The sequence below is a fragment of the Dryas octopetala genome, chromosome 3, assembly GCF_963921425.1.
Source record: "Dryas octopetala chromosome 3, drDryOcto1.1, whole genome shotgun sequence".
Classification (NCBI taxonomy): Eukaryota; Viridiplantae; Streptophyta; class Magnoliopsida; order Rosales; family Rosaceae; genus Dryas; species Dryas octopetala.
The window spans coordinates 2,946,891-2,969,777 of NC_141368.1; the positions used below are offsets into that span (position 1 = coordinate 2,946,891).

The following is a 22,887-nucleotide window of genomic DNA, read 5'->3' on the forward strand; positions in this document are numbered from 1 at the left end:
TTCAAACATTGTTGCTTCATAAAACAAATAAGGAAGCAGGAAGGAAATAAATGGTTAATTAAGGGAATTAGTCCACATGCAAATTAATGAGCATGTTAATGACATATGACCAAAACTGAAATAAAAGGAAACTACTTATAATTATAAAAGCCGAAGTCCAACCATGAGTTAATTAATATTCAATAGTTGTATAATATACAAAATTTGCACAAGTGATGTTTCAAATGCTACCTCTTAAATTTATAAGGTGCAATCCCATTTTTTTATAGGGTCCATGCTGGCCTAGTAATCTTTTATTTATGTCAACTTTCTTTTCCACATAAGCTTCTTAGTTATACTTTTCTTTCTTTGTTTTCGATCTGTATCATCTTCGAGATTACAAGTCTCCACGTTCATTTTTTTTCTTCTCTCCTGCATTAGTCTTAATTTATAACTTGGTATAAGTTAGCCCAATGATTCACAAAGCCGTACATATCCCAATAATTAATTAATTGATACCTCGTTTGTTCATCAGTCAAGAGTCAAGACATTCTCTTTTTAATTTCTTTGGTATAATGATGCTCATAAAGTCTTAGAGTTATAATGATAATCCAATAATTAACATGTCTCAGACCAAAAATAATAATTAACATGTCAACAGCTTGCACTATTGATAATTATGGACAGGAGACTTGTATCTCTAATAGTTTAAAGTACTTACCCTCGACGCAAAGTCCCGAGGAAAAGAAATTAAAAAAGACAACCTATTTTCTTACATATAATGCATCACAATTTCATCTTATTGAGCCCAAATTAATCATTCTTGCAGAATAAGTATGCATTCGTGGTCTGCAATACACATGCTTGCTGCACATACAATTAAGTTGTTAAATATCTTCTATGTAGCTGCAAAATTTGATTGCTTTTCACTCCAAGGAATGCTTGGTGTCTGAAATAGGACAAGAAAAGAATCTACATCAACAGTTTATGCAGCCGACCAGCTGAACCCTAATATATTCAGGGCTTTGTCGGCTGCAAATTTCCTATTGGATCTTGCTTGTGCTTTGCTTGAAGAGAAGGGATTGAGTTGTATTCTTCGTTCATATCTATTTGATTGTTTCGACCAAAAAATAAAAATCTATCTGATTGTTGGTCACATGACTCATTGATTGATTAGGCCAATAATGCATTGCTGGTAGGTCCTTATGCAGTGATGGGAAAAGAGCAGGCATGGTCTTGCTTATTCAGCACCATTAATTTTCTCTTATACTTCAATATCTGCATGAACATGTAGAAACCGAAGCACCAACTAATCTTACAAAAAAAAAAACAAAATTTACGTATAACGGGTTATACACTTTTCTTATTAGAATAGATGGTTATATGACTAATATATAAAAATATATTATGAAAGTGTAAGGCTTTGTTTAGTGTATAGGATATGATTAAATATATGAGATCAATAACTAAATTCATGTGTATTGAAGGAAGAACTTAAAAAGTGTCTTCTAACTTAAAAAAAAAAAGATAAAAAGAAGATATATTATTTAATCTCATTCTCTTTGAAGGAATTTGAAGAGATAAGTCTTCTTTTATGATTAGTCCATCTTAATACATTTTATTCCTTTAAGTTAGAAATTTCTTTCTTAAATACATATAAATTTAATTATTTATTTTATTTAATTATATTCTATGCACTAATCGAGGCTAAGTGTATATCCATTACATTACATATAAGTTTTTCTCGAATTTATAATATCATCAATGTTAAAACAAATCCCAGATCTTATATATAGATTCGAGTAAATCTTAGTTTTTAGCCTTCTGACATTAAATAACCTTAAAGATAATGCATGTCGGCAAAGGACGGAGGCCAAAGTAATAAAAAGGGGTGGTGGGGGCAGACTGCAGAGGCCTCTGCTCTGAGCTCATCCTTCAACCGCATTAATTACAGTTGGGTATATGGAGTACGGACGGGTCCCTTTTCTTCCTTCTTGGAAATAAAAAGCATTGGCTGCAGTTAGGTATGTTCCTTTAACATTACTTTGTACAGTCATCATTCCTCTTTTTCTTTTTGTACAGTAAGTCTTTAACGATATGGGTTTCACTGTTTCACTGTTTCAGTTTCACATCTCCTTTTTACATTGTTTTCTTGTTTGGCCATCTTTTCTTTCCCCTTTCTTCTTCACCATTCCTGCTTATCTACGCTCGGTCCTTTTGGTCCATCACTTCACATTACCTTCCCCATAGAGGCTCTCGTTTTCATTCTGAAAGTCAAGATTCAAGAAGAAAGGACCATACCTACTTACAGAGGACTTTCAATTGTATAAATTAATTTAACCCAAATTCTTGTTTGTTTAATTGATGCGTCACCACTTATTAAATTTATTTACTAAACTTTTATGACTAAATAATATGACAGTCTTTCATTTATCCAAACTAATATTTTGATTCATGATTATCTTGTTTATATATGATCAGTGAACAAAATTAATGAGCCTAACTAACTTACCTAACTTTATTGCAAAAATTGAAGGATACCAAGTGTACCATTGTACAAATCTGAAAAATGCATTTGATCCTTGTCAAGTTTATTGCATAATTATTGGTGTTGTACACATTAGAAAGTCCAAGATGTCACTCCCAATCACAAGGTCTCGATCTTCTAATTAAGTAAGCGCAGCTATTATGGAAAAGCCATGAGTCCAACCAGTGACACTGTCCCTAAATCCTGTTACATAATTGAAGGAAGGAATCCCAAACAACCTCTTCCCCTTCCATAATCCGTGATTTATGTCAAGATTTGTGAAACACGTGATGGGGATCGATCCATCATAAATTTCTTTGAAAATTTTCCCAAAAATCAACAAATATATGGGTCCCACATAACCAGCAGAGCGGCTGATTTTGCACCCATAAAAATAGAACCGAGTCACGTCGGTGGCAAAACGTGGGGTAAGTGGGTAACAACAATAAAAAAGTTGAAAAATACAGAGAGCATCATGTGCCCAAGTTTCATGAAGTTGACAGAGATTTCATTTCAGTTTCCCTTTATTTAATCTATTTTTGCAAATCAGTCCCTTTAACTTTTGGCTTCATGGGTGCACCGTCCTTTTTTTGCCCTTTCCCAATTCTAAGACGCCATGAAAAGAAATATAAATTAAAAATAACCCAATACGCCAAATTGCTTTACTACTGTGTGCATTACTCCTCTATAAATACAGAGAGTCAGAGAGCCCTTCAGTACCACTCTCATTCTCAAATCTCAACCTTCCAATAGTCCAAACTCCAATCCCAGTTCAAATTTGAAGCATTTTCTGCTCTGCAATGGCTAGAGCCTCTGTTCTTTGTCTACTGCTTGCCCTTTTTTACATTGCTGGCACAGCCAACTCTGCAGCCTCAGATTTCATCAAGACCTCATGCAGTGCCACCAAATACCCACAAGTCTGTATCGAATCCCTCTCTTCCTATGCCACTTCAATCCAACAAAGCCCTCGCCAGTTGGCCCAGACAGCCTTGTCTGTGAGCCTGACCAGGGCTCAGAACGCCAAGGCCTTTGTGACCAAGTGTGCCAAATTCAAGGGACTCAAATCCAGAGAGTATGAAGCCATCAAGGACTGCCTGGAAGAGATGAGTGACAGTGTGGACCGCCTCAGCAAATCCGTTCAGGAGCTGAAGAACATGGGTTCATCCAAGGGTCGGGATTTCTTGTGGCATATGAGCAATGTGGAGACTTGGGTCAGTGCTGCTTTGACAGATGATAACACTTGTCTTGATGGGTTCTCTGGGAAGGCCTTGAATGGCAAAATGAAGGCCTCAATTAGAGCACACGTGCTTAATGTTGCACAAGTTACTAGTAATGCTCTGGCTTTGTGTAATCAGTTTGCTGCCAAACACTAATCAGCCACTGGTGCAGAGTCTGATGTTGAGTTTAGTTTTGCCTTTTTTTTTTTGAGAACTATATATGTTGATGTGGTTTGGTTTGGATGTATAATATTTAAGTCAGTGTCTTATAAATAAAAGATATAGAATATGCATCATGCAGACTTTAATATGTTAAAGTGTTTTGAATGCCTCTTTGAAGCTAGCTATTCATGTTTGGAGCTTAAAACAGTTTTTGGATTTAATTGGTTAAAGGTTTAGACTTTAGATCAATGAGATCCTTGATTGAAGGGATAATTGGGCTTAATTATATATTTTTAAGGGACAAAAACTCAATTGGTGTGATGGGCATCGATAGGTCCATTCCATACAACCAAACTTTTTTGTTAATTTTTTGGTAAAATTGCAACAATTTCCAGCGTATCTTTTGGATTGTTTTCTTGTTTGGTTATCTTTTACTCTTCTTCTACGCCATTTCTACTTATCTACATGCACTTGATCTTTTGGCCCTTCACTTCACATTACTTTCCCAGATAAGCTCCAGTTTTCATTATGAAAGTCAAGAAGGAAGGAACATACCTACTTACAAAGGACTTTCAATTCGATCAATTAATTTAATCCCAATTCTTGTCCGTTGAATTGATTATTGATGTGGCACTGCTACACTTACCAACATTATTTATTAAATTTTGTTTATTAAATAATGTGATAATATTTTATTTATTCAAATTAATTTTGTAAGATACGACTTTAAACAATACCAATTGTACAATCTAAAAATTACAGTCAATCCTTCTCAAATTGAATGCTTGCATATTGGTGTTGTAGAAACTAGAAAGTCCAAGATTTCACTCATAATCACAAGGTCTCTCTTCTAAAGTCGTGAGTCCACCCAGTGACAATGTCCCTAAATCATGTTACATAATTAAAGGAATTGCAAACAACTCTATTCCATAATCCACGATTCTTATTAAGATTTGTATAACACACGATGGGAATCATTAATTTCCTTGAAACTTTGTCCTCAATTAACAACACCCTCCTAAAATGTGGATCCCACATAACTAGCATAGCTACTGATTTTGCACCCATAAAAAATTGGAACCGAGTAAAGTCGGTGGCAATTAATGTTAGGTAATTTTTTACTACATTAATAAATTTGAAAAATAGAGCATCACGTGCCCAAGTTTTCAAGTTTCCATGAAGTTCACAAAGATTTTAGTCGTCAAGATTTGCAAGATTAGCCTATAAACCCGCAACACGAAATCATACTCCTCTATAAATATAGAGAGCTCCTCAGTAGAAGCCTCACTCTCAAATCTCAACCTTCCAATGTATAGTCCCATCTCACCCTTGAATTCCAGTCCAATTTTGAAGCTTTCTGCAATGGCTGGACCCTCTGTTCTTTTTCTACTAGTTGCCATTTTGTACATTGCTGGCTCAGCCAACTCTGCATCCACACCCAGTGCCACAAATTTCATTAAGACCTCGTGCAGTGCCACCATATACCCACAAGTCTGTGTCCAATCCCTCTCTTCCTATGCCAGCACCATCCAACATAGCCCTCAGCAATTGGCCCAGGCAGCCTTGTCCGTGAGCCTAACCAGGGCTCAGAGGGCCAAGGACTTTGTGACCAAGTTGGCCAAATTCAAGGGACTCAAATCTAGGGAGTCTGCAGCTATCAAGGACTGCTTGGACCAGATTAGAGACAGTGTGGACCGGCTCAGCAACTCGGTTCAAGAGCTCAAGCACTTGGGTCAATCCAAGGGCCTTAAGGCATAGATCAATGGGATCCTTGATTGAAGGGAATAAATGAGCTTAATTATAGATTCTTAAGGGACAAAATCTCAATTGATGTGATGGGCATGAGGGCATCCATTCCATAGGTCCATCCCACACAACCAAACATTTTGATTTTTGGTAAATTGCAACAATTTCGAGCTTATGATAGTGATGCAAAACAATGATATATGAATTATTACTATATAATATATTTATAGATGAGTACAGACTACAGAGTACTGACTAGTGACTAGAGTAGGAGAAGAGAAATTGGAGTGTGTGTAAAAGTTAAAAGGTAGAGGCCTGGAGGGTAGGCTTGAAGCAGACAAAGAGGACCGAGGACCATTTGTGGGGACTCACGTGTGATGGTGACCAGCACGTGAGAGGGGGAATACCGCAAGTGAGGGTGGGGCAGTCTCAGCTAATGCCTAGGGGTTGCCTACTTGCCTTTGGGTCTTGAAGACCACGTGAACCAAAACTGCCACAATTTATGTTACTCCATAGTCCATGCACACCACTGACTAAACCATGCATTTGTCCACAAAACTGCCCCATCTTTCCGCCTTTTTTTGTTTTAAAATAAACCTTTCCGTCTTTATCCAATCTTTCGGCTTTTTAAATAATTTCTTACACTTATGACTTATCCGTACGAATACTAATTGGATGTTTTTCATCCATCTTATATTTTCTGAAACTTTCTATAATACAGTCATTGATGTTATACATTTACAATTTAATAATGATGAAAAACCTACATCGTAGAGGGAAAGAGGTGAATTGTTGAAATTCAAATGTTAAAAATATATGCATGACATGGAGTAGCTGTATTATAAAATATTTCATTTTTTCTTTCTTTCAAAATATGAGATCACAAAATGAAAAAATTAATTATGATGGAGTAATCAAAAATCAAATAAAAAAAATGTCCTTATTAAATGGTATGAAACCAACCCAACCGTTACCTCATTTTCCTTCACATTATATATTTAAGTGAAAAACTCAAATTTTAATATTTTCAAGTCCAAACATGGAGTTGGGGGAAATTTGCGATTTCTCAAAAGTGAAGAATGTTTAGAGATAGAGTTGAGTTTAGATAATGCTATCAAACCCAACTTTTGTTTTTTCTCAACTTATATCACATTATGACATGACATTTTTATATTTATTTTATAATATTATTTGCTTGTTTAATATAATAATATAGTGTTTCTATCATGTACTATATAGGTTGGGAAAATAAATTGTGAGAAAATATGGGTACAAATAGCATTTTCCGGTTATATTTTAAGTGATTAATTTTATGAGATTTCAAATTTGTTGGACAGTTTTAGGCAGGATTGAAGATCCCTATTCTTTAGAACTCCTTAATATTTTCCTTCTGATCTATCATCCATATATAGAGAGCTCCAACTCGGCCCAAATTGAACTATACTGTATAGTGTAGACCCATGGAATTCTGGTCTGTAACATATTGGTTCCAAGCGATGTGGGCATGCATTGGGCCCACACAATGTTTTAGGAGCTTTCAGCTTGCTTTTGTGTCCATGGCTTCATGCATCAACAGTACCCTTTACACTCTCTTTTTTTCTTTTTTCTTTTTATAAAAAATTTGTTTATTTTGACAAGAAGACCATACACCTTTAAGACCCATTTTAAAATAATCTCATGAACTATGTTTTCAATTAAATAAAAAAGAAATCTGTCATTTCTGAATTTTGCTGGGCTTATATACAATGGCTTTAGTAGTCCTCCAAGATCTTCTTATGTGTGAATTAAACTGTGAAGGGACATTTTCAAGTCTTTGACTCGCAACATATTCAAGTAAACTCTCTCTTGTATTTATATGTGATGCTACCACAACAGCATCTCTTGAATTAAACCTAAAAGAAACGAAGAATTCAATATTCATTTCTTTTAGTTTATATACGTCTGCAATAGTATGGGCACCGATCACTTATGATGACATTTGTTAGGACACAGCCACAAATGGACACTACTGTATTATTTGTACTGCTGCTCAATTATGACGTCACACAATGAAAGAATATTCAAAAGGATAAGATTGGTGTCCTATTTGGCTCTTACTATGCAGGAATGGCCGGGCACTGGCCGGCACTGGCACACATACCGTTCTTGAAAGCAGTCTTATTATCAAAAAGTTTTGATCCATTCCTTTCATTTTCATATTAGAGACTCTAATTAATTACTAGGGATTCTTCTAATTTCTAATAATCTAATTAAGAAAACAAGTTTGAAGTGACTTGAAATCGATCATTAGACCATCCCCAATCATATTTTCTACTCCATGTGATCATCCCCCACTCCCATGCCTGAATTAATGCAAAGCATATCCATACCATCACTTTTTATTATAATCTAAAATGGGGTATTTCTTCATTTTATTCTAATCTATTGGCATAGACGAATTGACGTACAACACTTGTGTTTGGAAATACATATAGAAATCTAGCTTGGTCAAATAATCGATCATATATATGGAAATTAATATTGAGGGGCCTTTTTCCTTTGGCCAGCATTTTCCTATCTGCAATATATACATGACATACCAGATGTCATGTGGGGAAACTGCAGATTCCATTGAATTAAAATATTTACTAACAAATTAATTAACAGAAGAGAATAAATTAATTTCTTCCCGTAACTTTATGGATGAAATAATATTAGATGCATGGGATTAAAATTGTAAGATGACTTTTTGGTAGGGTTGATTTTTAATTATATATGATTAAATTTGGAGCACATGTTTTTGCCAAGAATTATAATGCATAAGAATTTGTTTTATGCACTTTCTTTCTTGAAATTTTTTTTATACCAACTTCTTTATATAAATCATGCTGTAGGCTTCTAGACCTCAGTGTGTCAGCGTGTTTAGTACAGTTGTACGTACTTAATTAATATCATTTTTGTATTTTGCTAGTCATTATTATACAAACTCTTATTAACAAACCATGCATATAACTATATTTACGTACATTTAATTTGATATCACATGATCATTTGTGATATCACCCCCACAAAAATTGGTCACTAGCTCAGACCTGTCTTAGCATGTGTTACATGTCGTGCATCTTTGACTTTATTGATTTCATGGTGTTTGGCAAATCAAATTGGGTAATGATTTGCCATTAATATGTAGGAGCTAGCTAGCAATTCACATTGAGAGATTCGGGGTTGGATTATAATAAACAGATTTTGTAATCCATTCATACATGCATTGTGAAACTCACATGGCCGGGATCATCAGATCATGGGAACGTGAAGCTCCTATTTTTAATTTCTTTGGGAACACACATGCATATATATGTACATGAGAAGCTCTTAATATATATATGGCTTAATTATCGATTTACCACCCAAAATTGTAACTCATTCCCACTTTACCACCTGAAAGTTTTTTTGTCCCAGATTACCACCTGTAACTTACATCCGTGTCCCATTTTACCTTGTTCCGTCAACAATTCCGTTAATGCTAACGTGGCGCGCTGGATGTGCGCCACGTGTCACATCTTTTTTGTATTTTTTGATTTTTCTATTTTTATAAACTTTGAAAATTAATTAAAAATAGCTCCGAACTTAGAAAAATACACGGAAAATTCCTACCAACTTGTCTTAACTAGTACTAATTTACTATGGGGTCAAAATGCCAATTTTCCCTCTAAAAATTTCCAAAAAATTTGAAAAGTCCAAATTTATTTCTAGAAAATTAAAATACTCTAGACTCTTTGAAAATTCATAGAATAATCTCCCGAACTCCAAAAAATATGAGGTCTGCACCGTTAGTCTTCTAAAAACTAACATTACCTTTCTCGTGAACACTTGCTACCCAAAAGACCTCTCGGTCTTACAGAAAAATAAAATTCCCTATAAAATAAATTCTAGAAAAATTCTAAAATTTCTGTAAAGTCTCGAAATAATTCTCTAAAACAAGCTTTTGGTAATTTTTCAAAATATTTTTGAGAATTTGTCCAAGAGTTTACGAAAATTCTAGAATTTTTTCTAGAATTTATTTAATAGAGGAAAATTTATTTTAATTTTTTAGAAATAAATTTGGACTTTCTAATTTTTTTGAAAATTTTTAGAGGGCAAATTGGTAATTTAACCTTATAGAAAATTAGTGCTAGTCAAGACGAGTCCGTAGGAATTTTTCGTGTATTTTTCTGAGTTCGGAGCTATTTTTAATGAATTTTCAAAGTTTATAAAAAAAAAAAAATAAAAAAATGCGAAAAAATAAAAAAAAAAGATGTGACACGTGGCGCACATCTAGCGCGCCACGTCAGCATTAACGGCCAGATCGTCAGCATTAACGGAATTGTTGACGGAACAAGGTAAAATGGGACATGGATGTAAGTTACAGGTGGTAATCTGGGACAAAAAAACTTTCATGTGGTAAAGTGGGAATGAGTTACAGTTTTGGGTGGTAAATCGATAATTAAGCCTATATATATAGCTAGAATTCAAGTAAAATGTTAAAAGACCTACAAAATCAAAGTTCAAGTGGTTATAAGCAATGTTAGATGTACTACAAGGATATACGAAAAACTTAAAAAACAGTGTTGAATGAGATGGTCTAATTAATTATGTGTTTGTTACAACCATTTAGGCCCCGTTTGAGATTGCGGTGGAGGACCCAAAAGCTGCTGTAGATGGCAATTCTCAATCACTTACAGCAGTTTTGGTGTTTGGTAAAAAAATAAAAAAACTTCTTTTCTCCACAATTCTCCACTCCTCACAACAAAAACAGAAAGCAGGTTTCTAGGTGATTTTGAAAGCTACAGTGACTCACAGCAACAATGAATGTTTTATTTTACCCATAATACCCTCGTTGATTTCCATGATTTTTATTTGTTTATTTTACATTAAAAAATATGTCCATTGTTAGTTATATTTTATATTGTGATAATTAATTATGATATTTTATTTATAGGATTAAAATTATAATATACCTAAAAAAATAATAGACATACTTATTTAATAATGTTGTTCTTAGAAAAATTAATGCTAATAAAAATTTGTAGTCAAAAATTTTAAAAACAAGTAAAAAAACATATTATTTTTACCAAACAAATAAGTGAAATGCACTTTCAGCATCATGTCCATTTTAGTAATTATACACAGTCACATTATTTTTATATTAACATTTACCAAACACTTTGATACTGTTTTTTGCACTCACAACACTTTTAAAAACATTGAGAGATTCGGGGTTGGATTATAATAAACAGATTTTGTAATCCATTCATACATTGTGAAACTCACATGGCCGGGATCATCAGATCATGGGAACGTGAAGCTCCTATTTTTAATTTCTTTGGGAACACACATGCATATATATGTACATGAGAAGCTCTTTATATATATATATATATAGCTAGAATTCACGTAAAATGTTAAAAGACCTACAAAATCAATGTTGAAGTGGTTATAAGCACTGTTAGATGTATTACAAGGACATACGAAAAACTTAAAAAACAGTGTTGAATGAGATGGTCTGATTAATTACAACCACTCGGTATTATATAAACTTGAGGGCCCTTCCAATAAGGGATCTCTCATTTAGTGTTAAATGAGGGATCACCTTGTGTGGCCCACACGGGTCGTTTTATGTTAATCCGAACCGTCCATTTTATACATCTCCATTGATAGATCATCCCTGCAAAAAATCAATCAAATCGGAAATCGTTTACCCATTCGTTTAAGCGGTTAAAGTTTAAAACAAATGGACGAACAACAAATTCGTCTATAAACATCTAAACTTTGATCGCTTAATCGAACGGGTAAACGATTTCCGATTTGGCTGATTTTTTGCAGGGATGATCTATCAATGGAGATATAAAAAATGAACGGTTTGGATTAACACAAAACGACTCGTGTGGGCCCCATAAGATGATCCCTCATTTAACACTAAATGAGGGATCCCTTATTAGAAGGGCCCTCATATAAACTTTATTTGAATTAAGAATACATATCACTATATCATTATAGATGTCCATTGTACCCTATATTTGATATATATATATATATATGACTGTTCCATTAAAAAAAATTTCAAAACTAATTGCTCAAAAAGTAGTGAAATTAAATAAAGATGAGCTCAAAGCCTCAAACCGGCCATGCAGCTCAGTAATCTTCCAATTACAGCAAACCATTTGAAAGTTGAAACAACTTTTAATTACATTAAAATAGCAGAAAAGAAAAGAAAAAAAAAACATTAATTAAGAATTGCACTAGTAAACGAGGGTGTTGACGAGAGAGAGGGCATTGCTAGCCAACCTAGCAACAGTGAGAATACTCTTGTTGATGGCAGCCTTGACCGCGGCGCTTACCTTTTGCTCTTGGAGGCCGTTGGTACAAGTATCATCGTCCGTTATGGCAGCACTGACCCAAGTCTTTATATCGTCCAACTGAAACTGGACGTCGGAAGCCGTGCCGTTGAGATGGCTCATGGCGCTCACCGACTGCTTCAACTCGTCGATGGAGTCCTTGATCGTTTCCACGCAGTCCTTGATGACGGCTGTCTCGCTTTTCGTGAGGCCCGACTGCTTCAACAGCTTCGACACCGTGGAAGATGCAGTGCGCGCAGCTTTTAGTGTGACGGAGAGGGCGACGGTGCAGAGCCTCTTCGGGTTTGTTTTGATGGTGGACGCGTAGGAGGAGAGGGACTTGTAGCAGATGCTTGGGTATGTGGTTGAATTGCACGCAGTTTTCACGTAGGTTTTGTAGGTTTGGGTCGAAGAAGAAGTTACTGAGCTTGTGTCAATGTTTGTGATCAATACAAGAAGAAGAGAGACAACAAACATTGTTGTTGTCAAAGTTTGAGCTGATCCCATTTTTAGTTTTCTTGGATTGATGGGTTTGTGTGTGTTTGTGTGTGTGTGTGTTTGGTGAGGATACCAATACCAATTTATAGGCCACTCTCTCAGGTGACTATGGAACTCCCAAATATATTAGTAATTTCAATAAACTATTGGCAAGAGATGAGATGCCACATTGCTAATCTTGCACTAGACCCAACCACTTAAAAATGAAATTAATTAAAAGCACGTTAATTGTTGGCATGAGTCAACTGATAGTTAGTTATGTAATCAATTGTGAGGAATTCATGGGATTTGAATTTGTAATTAATAGGAGGTTGATGGAGAGCTGACTTTGTATTCTTACCATTTGTATACCTCTTGTAAATACTATAAATACCTCCGACTGGAGATGAATAAAATTATCAGAAAATATTCTCCCTAAACATTGTTTTTAGCATTAATAATGTAGAGAACATCTTGGGGAATGGTAATTATGAAGTAATGTTGATGAATGGAGGAGATTTCAAGGAGCACAAGACCTGTTTTTGAAGGGATGGTCATTTTGGTGAAACATATATACTTTAATTCCATGGCTTTTGAATTAATGGAACACGATCCCATTCTCCATTCCCACTATGCTGCACGTAAAAATACTCAACTATTGTGAATTTGAGGCTACATTTAAAACAATTAAGATTTTTCCTTTTTTTTTTTTTTTCTGAAAACAAGTCTTAAGTTTACACACTGTAAAAACCTTTATTAATTAATTAGTATTGTTGATGCTAAAAATTAGTTCAACCATCAAAGAAGTGCTTGGAAATTGGGATGTCGAGTAGGTATTTTGTTTGAGCTACTTGGAGTGTTGATGGAGTAGTCATATTCTGCATATAGGTATGTGACTAAGAGTGAATATCATAAAAGAGAATAAAATGAAAAAAACTTGAAATTTTGAGAGAAAATTATTTTAATTAACTTAGGTATATTTCACGATTTATACCTCATCGATCACGATTCACAAAATATGTGTGCCGGCTCATCAATCTTCCACTGGAACTGAGTATAGACGCGCTTGCGCGTGAGGTATAAGCCGTATAGCGAACACCGAAGAAATACGGCGGCATGGGCCAACGGTACGTTTTGCGCCTAACCTATGATCTGTAGACACGTGGCACATAAAAAGTCAAGAACCAATAAGAACGTGCGGGCATAGCACATGTGACCATGCACTGTAGTGCAGCGTGAAACGCTGCAGGACCACAGGCGCTGTTCGTGGACGGTTGATCGGAGTTGTGGATGTGGTCTAGATGTAATCCTCTACGGCATGCCAACTTCAACGCTACTGCAGCCGCATGCCTTGGCCACTAATCATTGGCCACGTCGGGCGTCAGCGAACCATTGGTTGTGATTCCCTGTGTTGCGTTATTTATAATCAGCAACAAAGCGGGGAATTAAAGGAAAATAGTTGGTATAAATCGTCGATTTCGTGGTGCAGGTGATCAAGACGTGTACATGGTGTACCCATTAAGTTAACATCCCATAATTTATGGAAGGAAGCAAGGATTTATGTTTTTTTCTTGATTTTTTTAAAAATGTTTTTTCTTTAAACTTTTTAAACGTATAATATAATGCAAAGATTAAAAAAGAAAAAAGTGTCTTCTTTAAAATTTAATTTCTCAAAGCATTAAAAAATATATATAGTACATGTCATATAGTGTACTGTGTCAAACAAAAAAATTCCAAAAATTTTAGAATTGAGTATTGAACATTCGTACATTGGTCATTGGTTTTTAACATTCATACTTTTTTTTTTTTATCAAATAAAAAAAAATTCATACTTTTTGTATTCAACATTCGTACCTAAAATTAGGTACGATTGATGTTTATATCAAGTACTAACTTACTGGGTTTCCGAGTTTGAAAAATGTAAGGACAATGATTGCCTCAATTCGGGGTAGGAGGAGTTCTTCGGTCCTTATCGTAATCGTTTAGTCATATAACTATTATCAAATAAATGAAATAAATTGATGGTTTGGTGAAAAAATTACTTTTTAAATATAAACTGTCAATTTATTCGTTAACAATTATATGATCAAATGATTTTTGATTGAGTTAATTTTTTACAGAGATGATCTTGAATAAGTAATCTAAAAAATAAACGATTTCGATCTTATATCGGCATAGCCGAACAGTGAGTTTTTATGGCTCGGACTGAGGGACTCCTCCTACCCCAAAATGAGACAAGCATTTTTTAAAATGTAATATATAGGTGTGATTTGTTTATTCAGAAAATAGAATTTGAACTTTGACTTTTGTATTCGATGAGGCTCGGCCCAATGACGTCGTATATGGAATTATGGATTTCGTTTTTGTTGGTGCCTAGTGCTCCATCGCAACAACTATTACGAGTAAGATAATGACGTGCAGTCGTGCAGTCGTCTAATTTTGCGTCTATTTCTGTTATTTCTGATGTACCTCTTGTTGGTGGAGAATGGTCCTAGACCTTGTATATCGTTTTTTGCCATTTATTCAATACTTCTATCCAGGGCGGCAATAGAAATTTAAATGAGGCCCTTATATAAATACATATAACTTTACAAGAAAAAATAATTAAAAAATCATAATATTTTAAAAGATTACTTAAAAAGTATCCACCAAGCTAAAAAAAGTCAAATATAATTTTGTTTTTCTTTTTACTTTCAATTTATAAACAAATTCCTTATGTTATGAGAAAAATAATATATTCCTATTAACAAAAGTTCATGTTAATTAGAAGACTTATTCACGAAACTGCCCCTTGAGTATCTTTCATTCTCATTTTGCTTCCTTAAAATTTAATTTTCTCACTTTGTCTCTCGAACTTTACAAATCTTTTCAAAAGTTATATTTCTTCAAGTCCGTCAATGATTCCGTCAAAAAAGTTGATGTGTCACTCATCCACGTAAGCGACAAGTTAGATTTTTTAACCGAGACATTGACGGATTTGACGAAATATGAGGTTTGTAAAGTTCGGGGGGCAAAGTGAGAATGAAAGATATTTTCAAGGGATATTTTTACGAATAAGCCTAATTAAAATATAAAGGAAATTATAGAAGTTACCAAAAAAAATTAATTAATATATATATAAATTTATATTCATTTTATTACAACTCATATTCATGTTATCAGATTATAAAAAACTGAAATATATTTATGGTTAAGTTAATCAAGATATAAAAAAAAAAAACAAGAAAAAAAACTAATGTGCAGTTGGCTGTCAGTGAGGCCAGGGAGTGAAATTTCGAAAATTTCGGCAAAATTTCGCCGAAATTTTCGTTTTTTGGGGGTTCTGAAATATTATACCATATCCATTAATTTTCGTTAATTTTTCGGCGAAATTTCGGTAAAATTTCGGCCGAAATTTCGAAGCAGCCTCACGTTTATTTTTGTGAACTATCAGCGAAATTTCGCCTAAATTTCGACGAAATTTGGCGAAATTTCGTCGAAATTTGAACTCAGATCTGCATCTGATCAGCCCATTTCCTTCCATTTTCATCTCTCAGATCTCTCTCTATCTCTCTTCTCTGTCTTCTTCCCCTGCGCAACACCTTTCTTTCTCTCTTTTCTAGTTCTCTGTCATCTCTCTCTCTCTTCTCCCCCTGCAACAGAACCTGTGCGCACCCAGTTGCCTCCGGCTTCCGGCGTGACCCCCTGCCTCCTCCCCCATCGTGGCCTCCAGCGTGACCCCCTGCATCCTCCCCCATCGTGACCCCCTTCCCTGCAAGCTAGGCTGCAAGTCTGCAACCTCCACTTGTTAGTAGCATTGTAGCAGTACTTGCGTGAAAGAGAAATCGTGGCCTGAGTGAAACCACATATAAACAAATATCTAATATGACTTTTTGAAGTCTGCAAGACTGCAAGTCTGCAACCAAGGAGTGAAATTTCGAAAATTTCGGCGAAATTTCGGCGAAATTTTTGTTTTTTTGGGATCCCGAAATTTTATCACATAACCCTTAATTTTCGATAATTTTTTGCCGAAATTTCGGTCAAAATTTCGATCCCCCTTCAAGTGTATTCCTGTGAAATTTCGTCGAAATTTAAACGAAATTTTGCTGTACGGCTGTATTCTCCTTTTTCACTCGGATCTCTCTTTTTCAACCACACACTTAGATCTATCTTTCTTCAGTTTTTCTCTCTGTCTTCTCCCCTGCCAAAGATCTCTCTCCCCTTACCTCATCACTGGCGAGACTCTCTCTCTCTTCACTCTCTCTTCTTCGCCTGCGACTCCATCTCCGGCGTGACTCTCTCTCTTTTCTCCGCTTGCAAGTTGCAACTCCTTCTCTGTAACTTTCTTCCTCGGCGCGAGACCCCTGCAAGGTTTGTAGTATACATCTATTGATCTATAATGATCTTGACATCTTGTATCAGTATATATATAATATATTATATATGTAAGATACTGGCTACTGCAACTTCCATTAGTCTGCAAGTCTGCAATATGGATATTACTATATTAGTATATATTAATATTATAATATATATATGCCTGCTAGTATTGGTGTACTGCTAGTCTGCTACTAGCCTACTGCTTGCAAAGTTGCAATAAATATGAGATGGATAATGGATTATATTCTATATTTCTATCTTTACCATTTTGTTTGTACATTGTAGTATTGTACTATTAAATTTAATCTTTCTGTACATTTTTGTATTATTAAATTTTCTTCATAATTCATATAAAGAAGCAATATGTTAATACTTAATACTTCATGTATTTTTATGTTTGTGATGAATTGAACAACTAAAAATATAAATTGAAGAAAGTAGATCATATATCCAAGCCAAAGCCACACAAGAGTGGATGTGGATCTACTGCAATATTGTGGCAGATGAGCAGATCATAATTACAAATTTACAATAACTACACTGGCCTACACAAAGGAACAGGAGAAACATTTTAAATAATTGTAAGATACAAATCTAAACTCAGTTAGTTGGATACGTGTATGTTGAGTATTGAATTCAATTTGCAGTTTTGATTATTTATGTTGAGTATTTAAAATGTTCCCACTAATCCTTCTCGATCAGGCAACTCTAACACAGGATCAGACACACCTACCAACAGTGGAAGTAGAGGTGGTGGTGAGGGTGGTGGTGGTGGTAGAAATGAAGATAACACTGGAGATGATCAATACGATATCATTCGATTTACTGGCGAAGAAAACTACACCCATGCAACACAAGATGAGGATCATGGGAGTAGGCGTGCAGGACGGGGAATTGGTACCATTGGAAAGGACTACAATCGCAGGAAAAGAGGTAATGTGGGTATGATACCAGAAGAAGAGGATTCGTTATCCACCACTTTTGGTTCTATGGGGGTAGCAGATGATAATTACAATTATGGGCAAAACCCTCCAATAGTCTACCCACCATATCCCTTTTACTTAGGTGAGTCTGGCAGTAGCTCTTCAAATGAGTATGGCTATGGGCAAATCCCACCACAAATACCACCTCCTGATCCATACGGTTGGCATGTTGGGAATTATATGCAAAGTTATGCTGGAGATGTATCTTGGGGTGATTATTCTTCGCAATTCACCTACTCTGGATATGATGATACTGAAGACAGCGAAAATTTTGAACCTGCTAGAAACTCTATGTGGTATTGAATACTTATTTAATTCATGATCTAAAATTGTAATATAAATAAATTTGAGGTGTTATTTATATAATTATTAATTAGTGACCCATTTTTTTAACAGTATTTACTACCAGCGCGCATTATATTCATCTTATATTACATAAAACTTACTATATAATTTGGTTTCTTCAATGTTTTTTATCAATATAGTAGATATTATGTTAAATAAGCATATGGTCAAGTTTCATTCAAAATTTCCGTATTTTGATAGCAATTTCCGTCGTTTTTATCTAATTTTGTCGAAATCGAAATTTTAATCGAAATTTCCACGAAAATTTCCGTCGAAATTTCCATCGAAAATTTCCTCGAAACCGAAATTTTACTCCTTGTCTGCAACCAAGTCTAAAATCTAATATATTCTTATAAACAAAATATCTAATATGACTTTTTTAACTTTGCATATTGGATATTTGCCAAATATAAAAAAAAATCATTCTTCTGAAAATTGAATTTTTTTTTATCTAGCTCGAAATGGAATTATGGCCGACTTGATTTATTTTTGATTTTTTTTCACACATTTTAATTTTTTAATTATGTTTTAGAAAGTGTAAGCCTTTTAACATAAATGCTTTAATAATCTACACAACTGTTGCCATTAATATCCATTTGACTTGATGTTGGTACAATGGTATATGCCTTTTACAAATGTACACAACTCACAACTGTACAACCATGTTCATAATTTTTAAAATAATTTAAAAAATATAAAAGTTCTACTTACTACTTTACTAGTACTCCACCGAAAACACAAACAACATGCATCACTTAAATGAGGTCTTGAGTATCACTTTATACAATAAGGTGATCAGTCAATCTAAGAACACACTTTTAATTGTTTGATTGTTTCTACTTTTTTTTTTTTTGTCAAGAATTGTTTATACAATTATACTTATTAATTATATATTTCTTTATATTCTATTTTGATGTCAGTAACTCAGTACTCAGTTATATATGGCTATATATATAATATATGTGTAAGTGTGTAACAAACTAACAATTACTAATGATACATGATATACTCATATACATCATACGTGCAGTGAATATATGAATCAAAATTAAGTGTATGAATGTATCTATGTTATAAATTATAATATTTTGGTATCGGCTTTTATTTTGCATATAAAACTTTGGAGATTGAGTGGTACTGCTATTATGGCCCATCTGAGGTGTTATTTATATAATTATTAATTAGTGACTTATATTTTTTTAACAATATTTATTTCCAGCGCGCATTATATTCATTTTATATCACATGAAACTTACTATATAATTTGATTTCTTCAATGTTTTTTATTAATATAGTAAATAATATGTTAAATAAACATACAGTCAAGTTTCATTCAAAATTTTCGTATTTTAATAGTAATTTTCGTCATTTTTGTCTAATTTTGTCGAAATCGAAATTTTAATCGAAATTTCCGCGAAAATTTCCATCGAAATTTCCATCGAAAATTTCATCGAAACCGAAATTTTACTCCTTGAGTGAGTGTGACGCCCCGAAACTGGGAACACCACAGCGGCACCCGTCTTAAAGATCCTGAGACTATAATACCCTTTACCCCGAGTATTATATTCCCAAGCTCTTTAAAACGAGTTAAGCCCTTTTTATTGAAAAACCCGGGTTGGATCAGAGTAGTAAAAATACAACGGAAGAAATTACTGAAAATGCATCATATTATAAATAATAGTAAAGAGTACCAACCCGTGAGGGTTATGTGTTTCAAGTACACTAACCCTAATGCTACATAATAAAACAGTAGATAAACAGATATGTCAGGATAGTCCAACCCACGCCAGAGTGATTCAGTCTTCAACAAAGTGGTGCAACAAATTGGACTCATGGATAGCCATTGGGATATGCCACCTACGAGGATGAAAGAGAAACACCACCACAGATCCAAAGAAAGGATCTAAACCAGATAGCAAGACTGAAACTGACAAGCTGCAAGTGCCACACCCACGACCTCAATCTTGGTTTCCAACAACTGGATTATCTGCACTCACAAGAGTACAGTAGGGGGTAAGCGTCACATACGTTCATCGCTTCCCCTCGAGGGAAAATCCTGGTTAGGTTTGAAACAATACTCGAAAATATAGGATTTCAAGGAAAACAGTTTAAAAGCAATGCACACCCAAAAACAGGGTATCAATATCAATAATATTGTAACCAAAGCCAGTAATGATAAAGATAATTATGCCAATAATCAGTGAGTAAAGCCTTTGCATGCTCATACATCTTTTTCAGTGAAAATCCTTCCTGTCACGTGACATAGTTCAGAAACATACCTGCGACCGATCACATACAGGCCAACCACCAGTATCGGAAATTCAACCACCACCTCGATACTGTGGTGAGAGTATCCATTTACCTGGTAATACCACATTGGTTAGCCTCCCCAGAAAGACATTCGACTAACTAGTCCGTACTTACCCCTCCGGAGGTTTAGGGGATCGAAACCCAAGGTCACAACACGTGCCCGTTACTCTCAGGTCGTCCAAGGTATCACACAGAAAATCACACAAATATGCCATACAAAAATCATGCACATTCTCTGTGAAAGACATTTTCATATACATATAGTACGAAAATAGGCAGGAAATCCAATAACCGGGATATGGTACCTTCCCCCTACCTGCTTTACCAAAGTGTGTCCCTTGCCTGATCCATTTCCTGTGTCTGGGTCCCACTTGTACCTGTTGGGAAACTGGAGATCCGAATCCGACGACAGCTATTAGGAACGTACTAAACGTACTCTCGACCTTGTCTGTTAAGACCAGGTAAAATTTAGAGGTTTGGCACTAGCGTAACTTGCTAGGCTTCTCTAAATTCTTGATCCGGCATGACCCTGCTCCCCGAGGCAGACAGTCATGTCAGACCGTGTGGTTTCTAAGTTTATTTTAATTTATTGTCGAGGAGGTTGATCAGATATGAACCTTACAACGTGACCAGGTCGGTGCATGGGGAAACTGAGGGAGCTCTGGCTCAGTACCCAACGCTTGTATGCTCATGGACTGACCTTAGTCATCACGTTATTTGGTTACCACTGATATGGCCTCAATATTTATTAAGTTCATTTAATAACAACAGTTAAACGGTGTTTCGTCTATAATCACCACTTAAACAACAGCAAAATAAATAAGCTGGGTTAAGGGTATACCTGTTGAAGACTTCCCACGAGCAGAGTCTCGGTACTACTAGACTTGCTAAATAATAAGATTAAAATAGCCTAATTAACAAGAGATTTATTTAACAAAATTTTAGCAGAAATTCGACAGGGATCAAGAAATTACCTATGGAGCTCAGAAATGATTTTTTTAAAACTTCACCAAAACATAGCCTTCACACTACTAGAATTGAAGAGCTCGTCGCCACGATCGCGTAGGCGAAATCGGATCGTCGATCGGAGCTCCAAAACTCAAGATAAACTCAAAACAAGATTGAAGAAGAGAGAGAAAGGAGGAGAGAGAGGAGAGAGAAGCTCTCTCTTGGGAAGCGTGCGGCTGAAATGGGATGAAAATCAGCTGGGGGGTGCGCTGCTATTTATAGGGAGGGTGAGTGAGTCAACTCGGTTGACTCATCCGAGTTGACTGGGTTGACTCAAGTCAACCGTCATAACTTTGACCAATGAGAAATTGACATGTGGCGAAGGCCCTGACACTTGGCTGCACATGCAGCCATCAGATCTTGCTGCCATGCATCGTTGGACGCTCCAGATCGTGCCACGTGGCGCGATCTGGTGATTTTCTATTTTATTTTCTTTTTCCTATATTCCCCAACTTCAAAAATTAATTAAAAATAGCTCGGGACTCAGAAAAATACCCCGAAAAATACTACGGACTCGTATCGACTAGTACTAATTAACTATGAGGTCAAATTACCAATTTGCCCTTTAGAAAAATTTCGAAAATTTCAAGCTCCACAAACTAAGATAAAATGCTTTTAAAAAATGAAATTTTGGAAAATTCATAAAATAATCTCCCGGACTCGGAATAATACGAGACTTGCTCCGTTGGGTTCGTGAGTAAAAGTACCACCTTTTAAAGGTCTAACTTGGGTCAAAACTCTAGTCAAAGTTGGTCAAACAATTAAAGCTTAAGGTGAAAAATACGATTTTCCGCCAAACAAATTTCTAGAAAAATTCTAGAAATTAAAGAAAAATCCCAAAATAAATTTGGAAAATTTTGGGTCTCACAGTGAGGCCTAGACTTCTAATAGTGAGGACCATACTTCTAAATGGGCAGAGTTTTATTGGGGTCTGAGCCTGAGTCGCCTGACTCAGCCACATATTCAAAAGTGTAAAAAAATTAGTTAAAAGTCAAAAACCTTTCGAAGATTAAAAAATGGGCCTCTTTTTTGAAAGGTTAACGCCTAACTACACAAACTAAACTCAATTTCATTACGTGTACCTATTTCGTACATACTAAAAATTTTCTGGGTGTCCTTAGATTTGGGGCTCTGTGCGGCCGCACTCCCTGACCCATGCTCAGGGCCGGCCCTGCTTCTATCAGTTGAAATCTAATTTATTTTGATATCAATATTTTTATACTTTCAAATGCTTTCAATCTTGACGATTATACATTCATACGTTAATATTCAAAATTCCACATTACACCAAATTCACCAAAGACTCCAATCTTTATAATATAATGTATAAACAGAGAGATAGGAAACCACCCCACAATGTAATAAGGAACAATGTAATAAGGAAAGCGCTATTGTTTTCCCTAAAATCTAAAGAACTATAA

At 35.1% G+C, this 22,887-nt stretch overlaps 2 protein-coding genes, 1 long non-coding RNA gene and 1 pseudogene across 3 annotated transcripts; 2 read left to right on the forward strand and 2 right to left on the reverse strand.

Annotated features, from left to right (window-relative positions):
- The first annotated feature begins 3,215 nt into the window (after positions 1–3,215).
- On the forward strand, positions 3,216–4,033 carry LOC147289573 (21 kDa protein-like). The gene has a single exon (XM_086237279.1). It carries the CDS (start codon positions 3,307–3,309, stop codon positions 3,877–3,879), a length of 573 nt encoding a protein of 190 aa, XP_086093405.1. The 5' UTR covers positions 3,216–3,306; the 3' UTR covers positions 3,880–4,033.
- A 1,214-nt stretch (positions 4,034–5,247) lies between these two features.
- On the forward strand, positions 5,248–5,643 carry LOC147289574 (21 kDa protein pseudogene; annotated as a pseudogene).
- Positions 5,644–11,888: 6,245 nt separating this feature from the next.
- Positions 11,889–12,491, reverse strand: LOC147289575 (pectinesterase inhibitor 4-like). Its single transcript, XM_086234853.1, has one exon. It carries the CDS (start codon positions 12,489–12,491, stop codon positions 11,889–11,891), a length of 603 nt encoding a protein of 200 aa, XP_086090979.1.
- A 7,357-nt stretch (positions 12,492–19,848) lies between these two features.
- LOC147289576 (uncharacterized) lies at positions 19,849–21,627 on the reverse strand. The gene is made up of 4 exons (XR_015121456.1): positions 21,433–21,627; positions 21,300–21,345; positions 20,775–20,846; positions 19,849–20,135 (listed from the first exon to the last, which is right to left on the reverse strand). It is a non-coding gene; the product is annotated as an uncharacterized LOC147289576 (long non-coding RNA).
- Between the last annotated feature and the right edge of the window lie 1,260 nt (positions 21,628–22,887).

Coding starts and splice junctions, on each gene's coding strand:
- LOC147289573 (XM_086237279.1), top strand. CDS start 3,307: ATGGCTAGAGCCTCTGTTCTTTGTCTACTGCTTGCCCTTTTTTACATT.
- LOC147289575 (XM_086234853.1), bottom strand. CDS start 12,491: ATGGGATCAGCTCAAACTTTGACAACAACAATGTTTGTTGTCTCTCTT.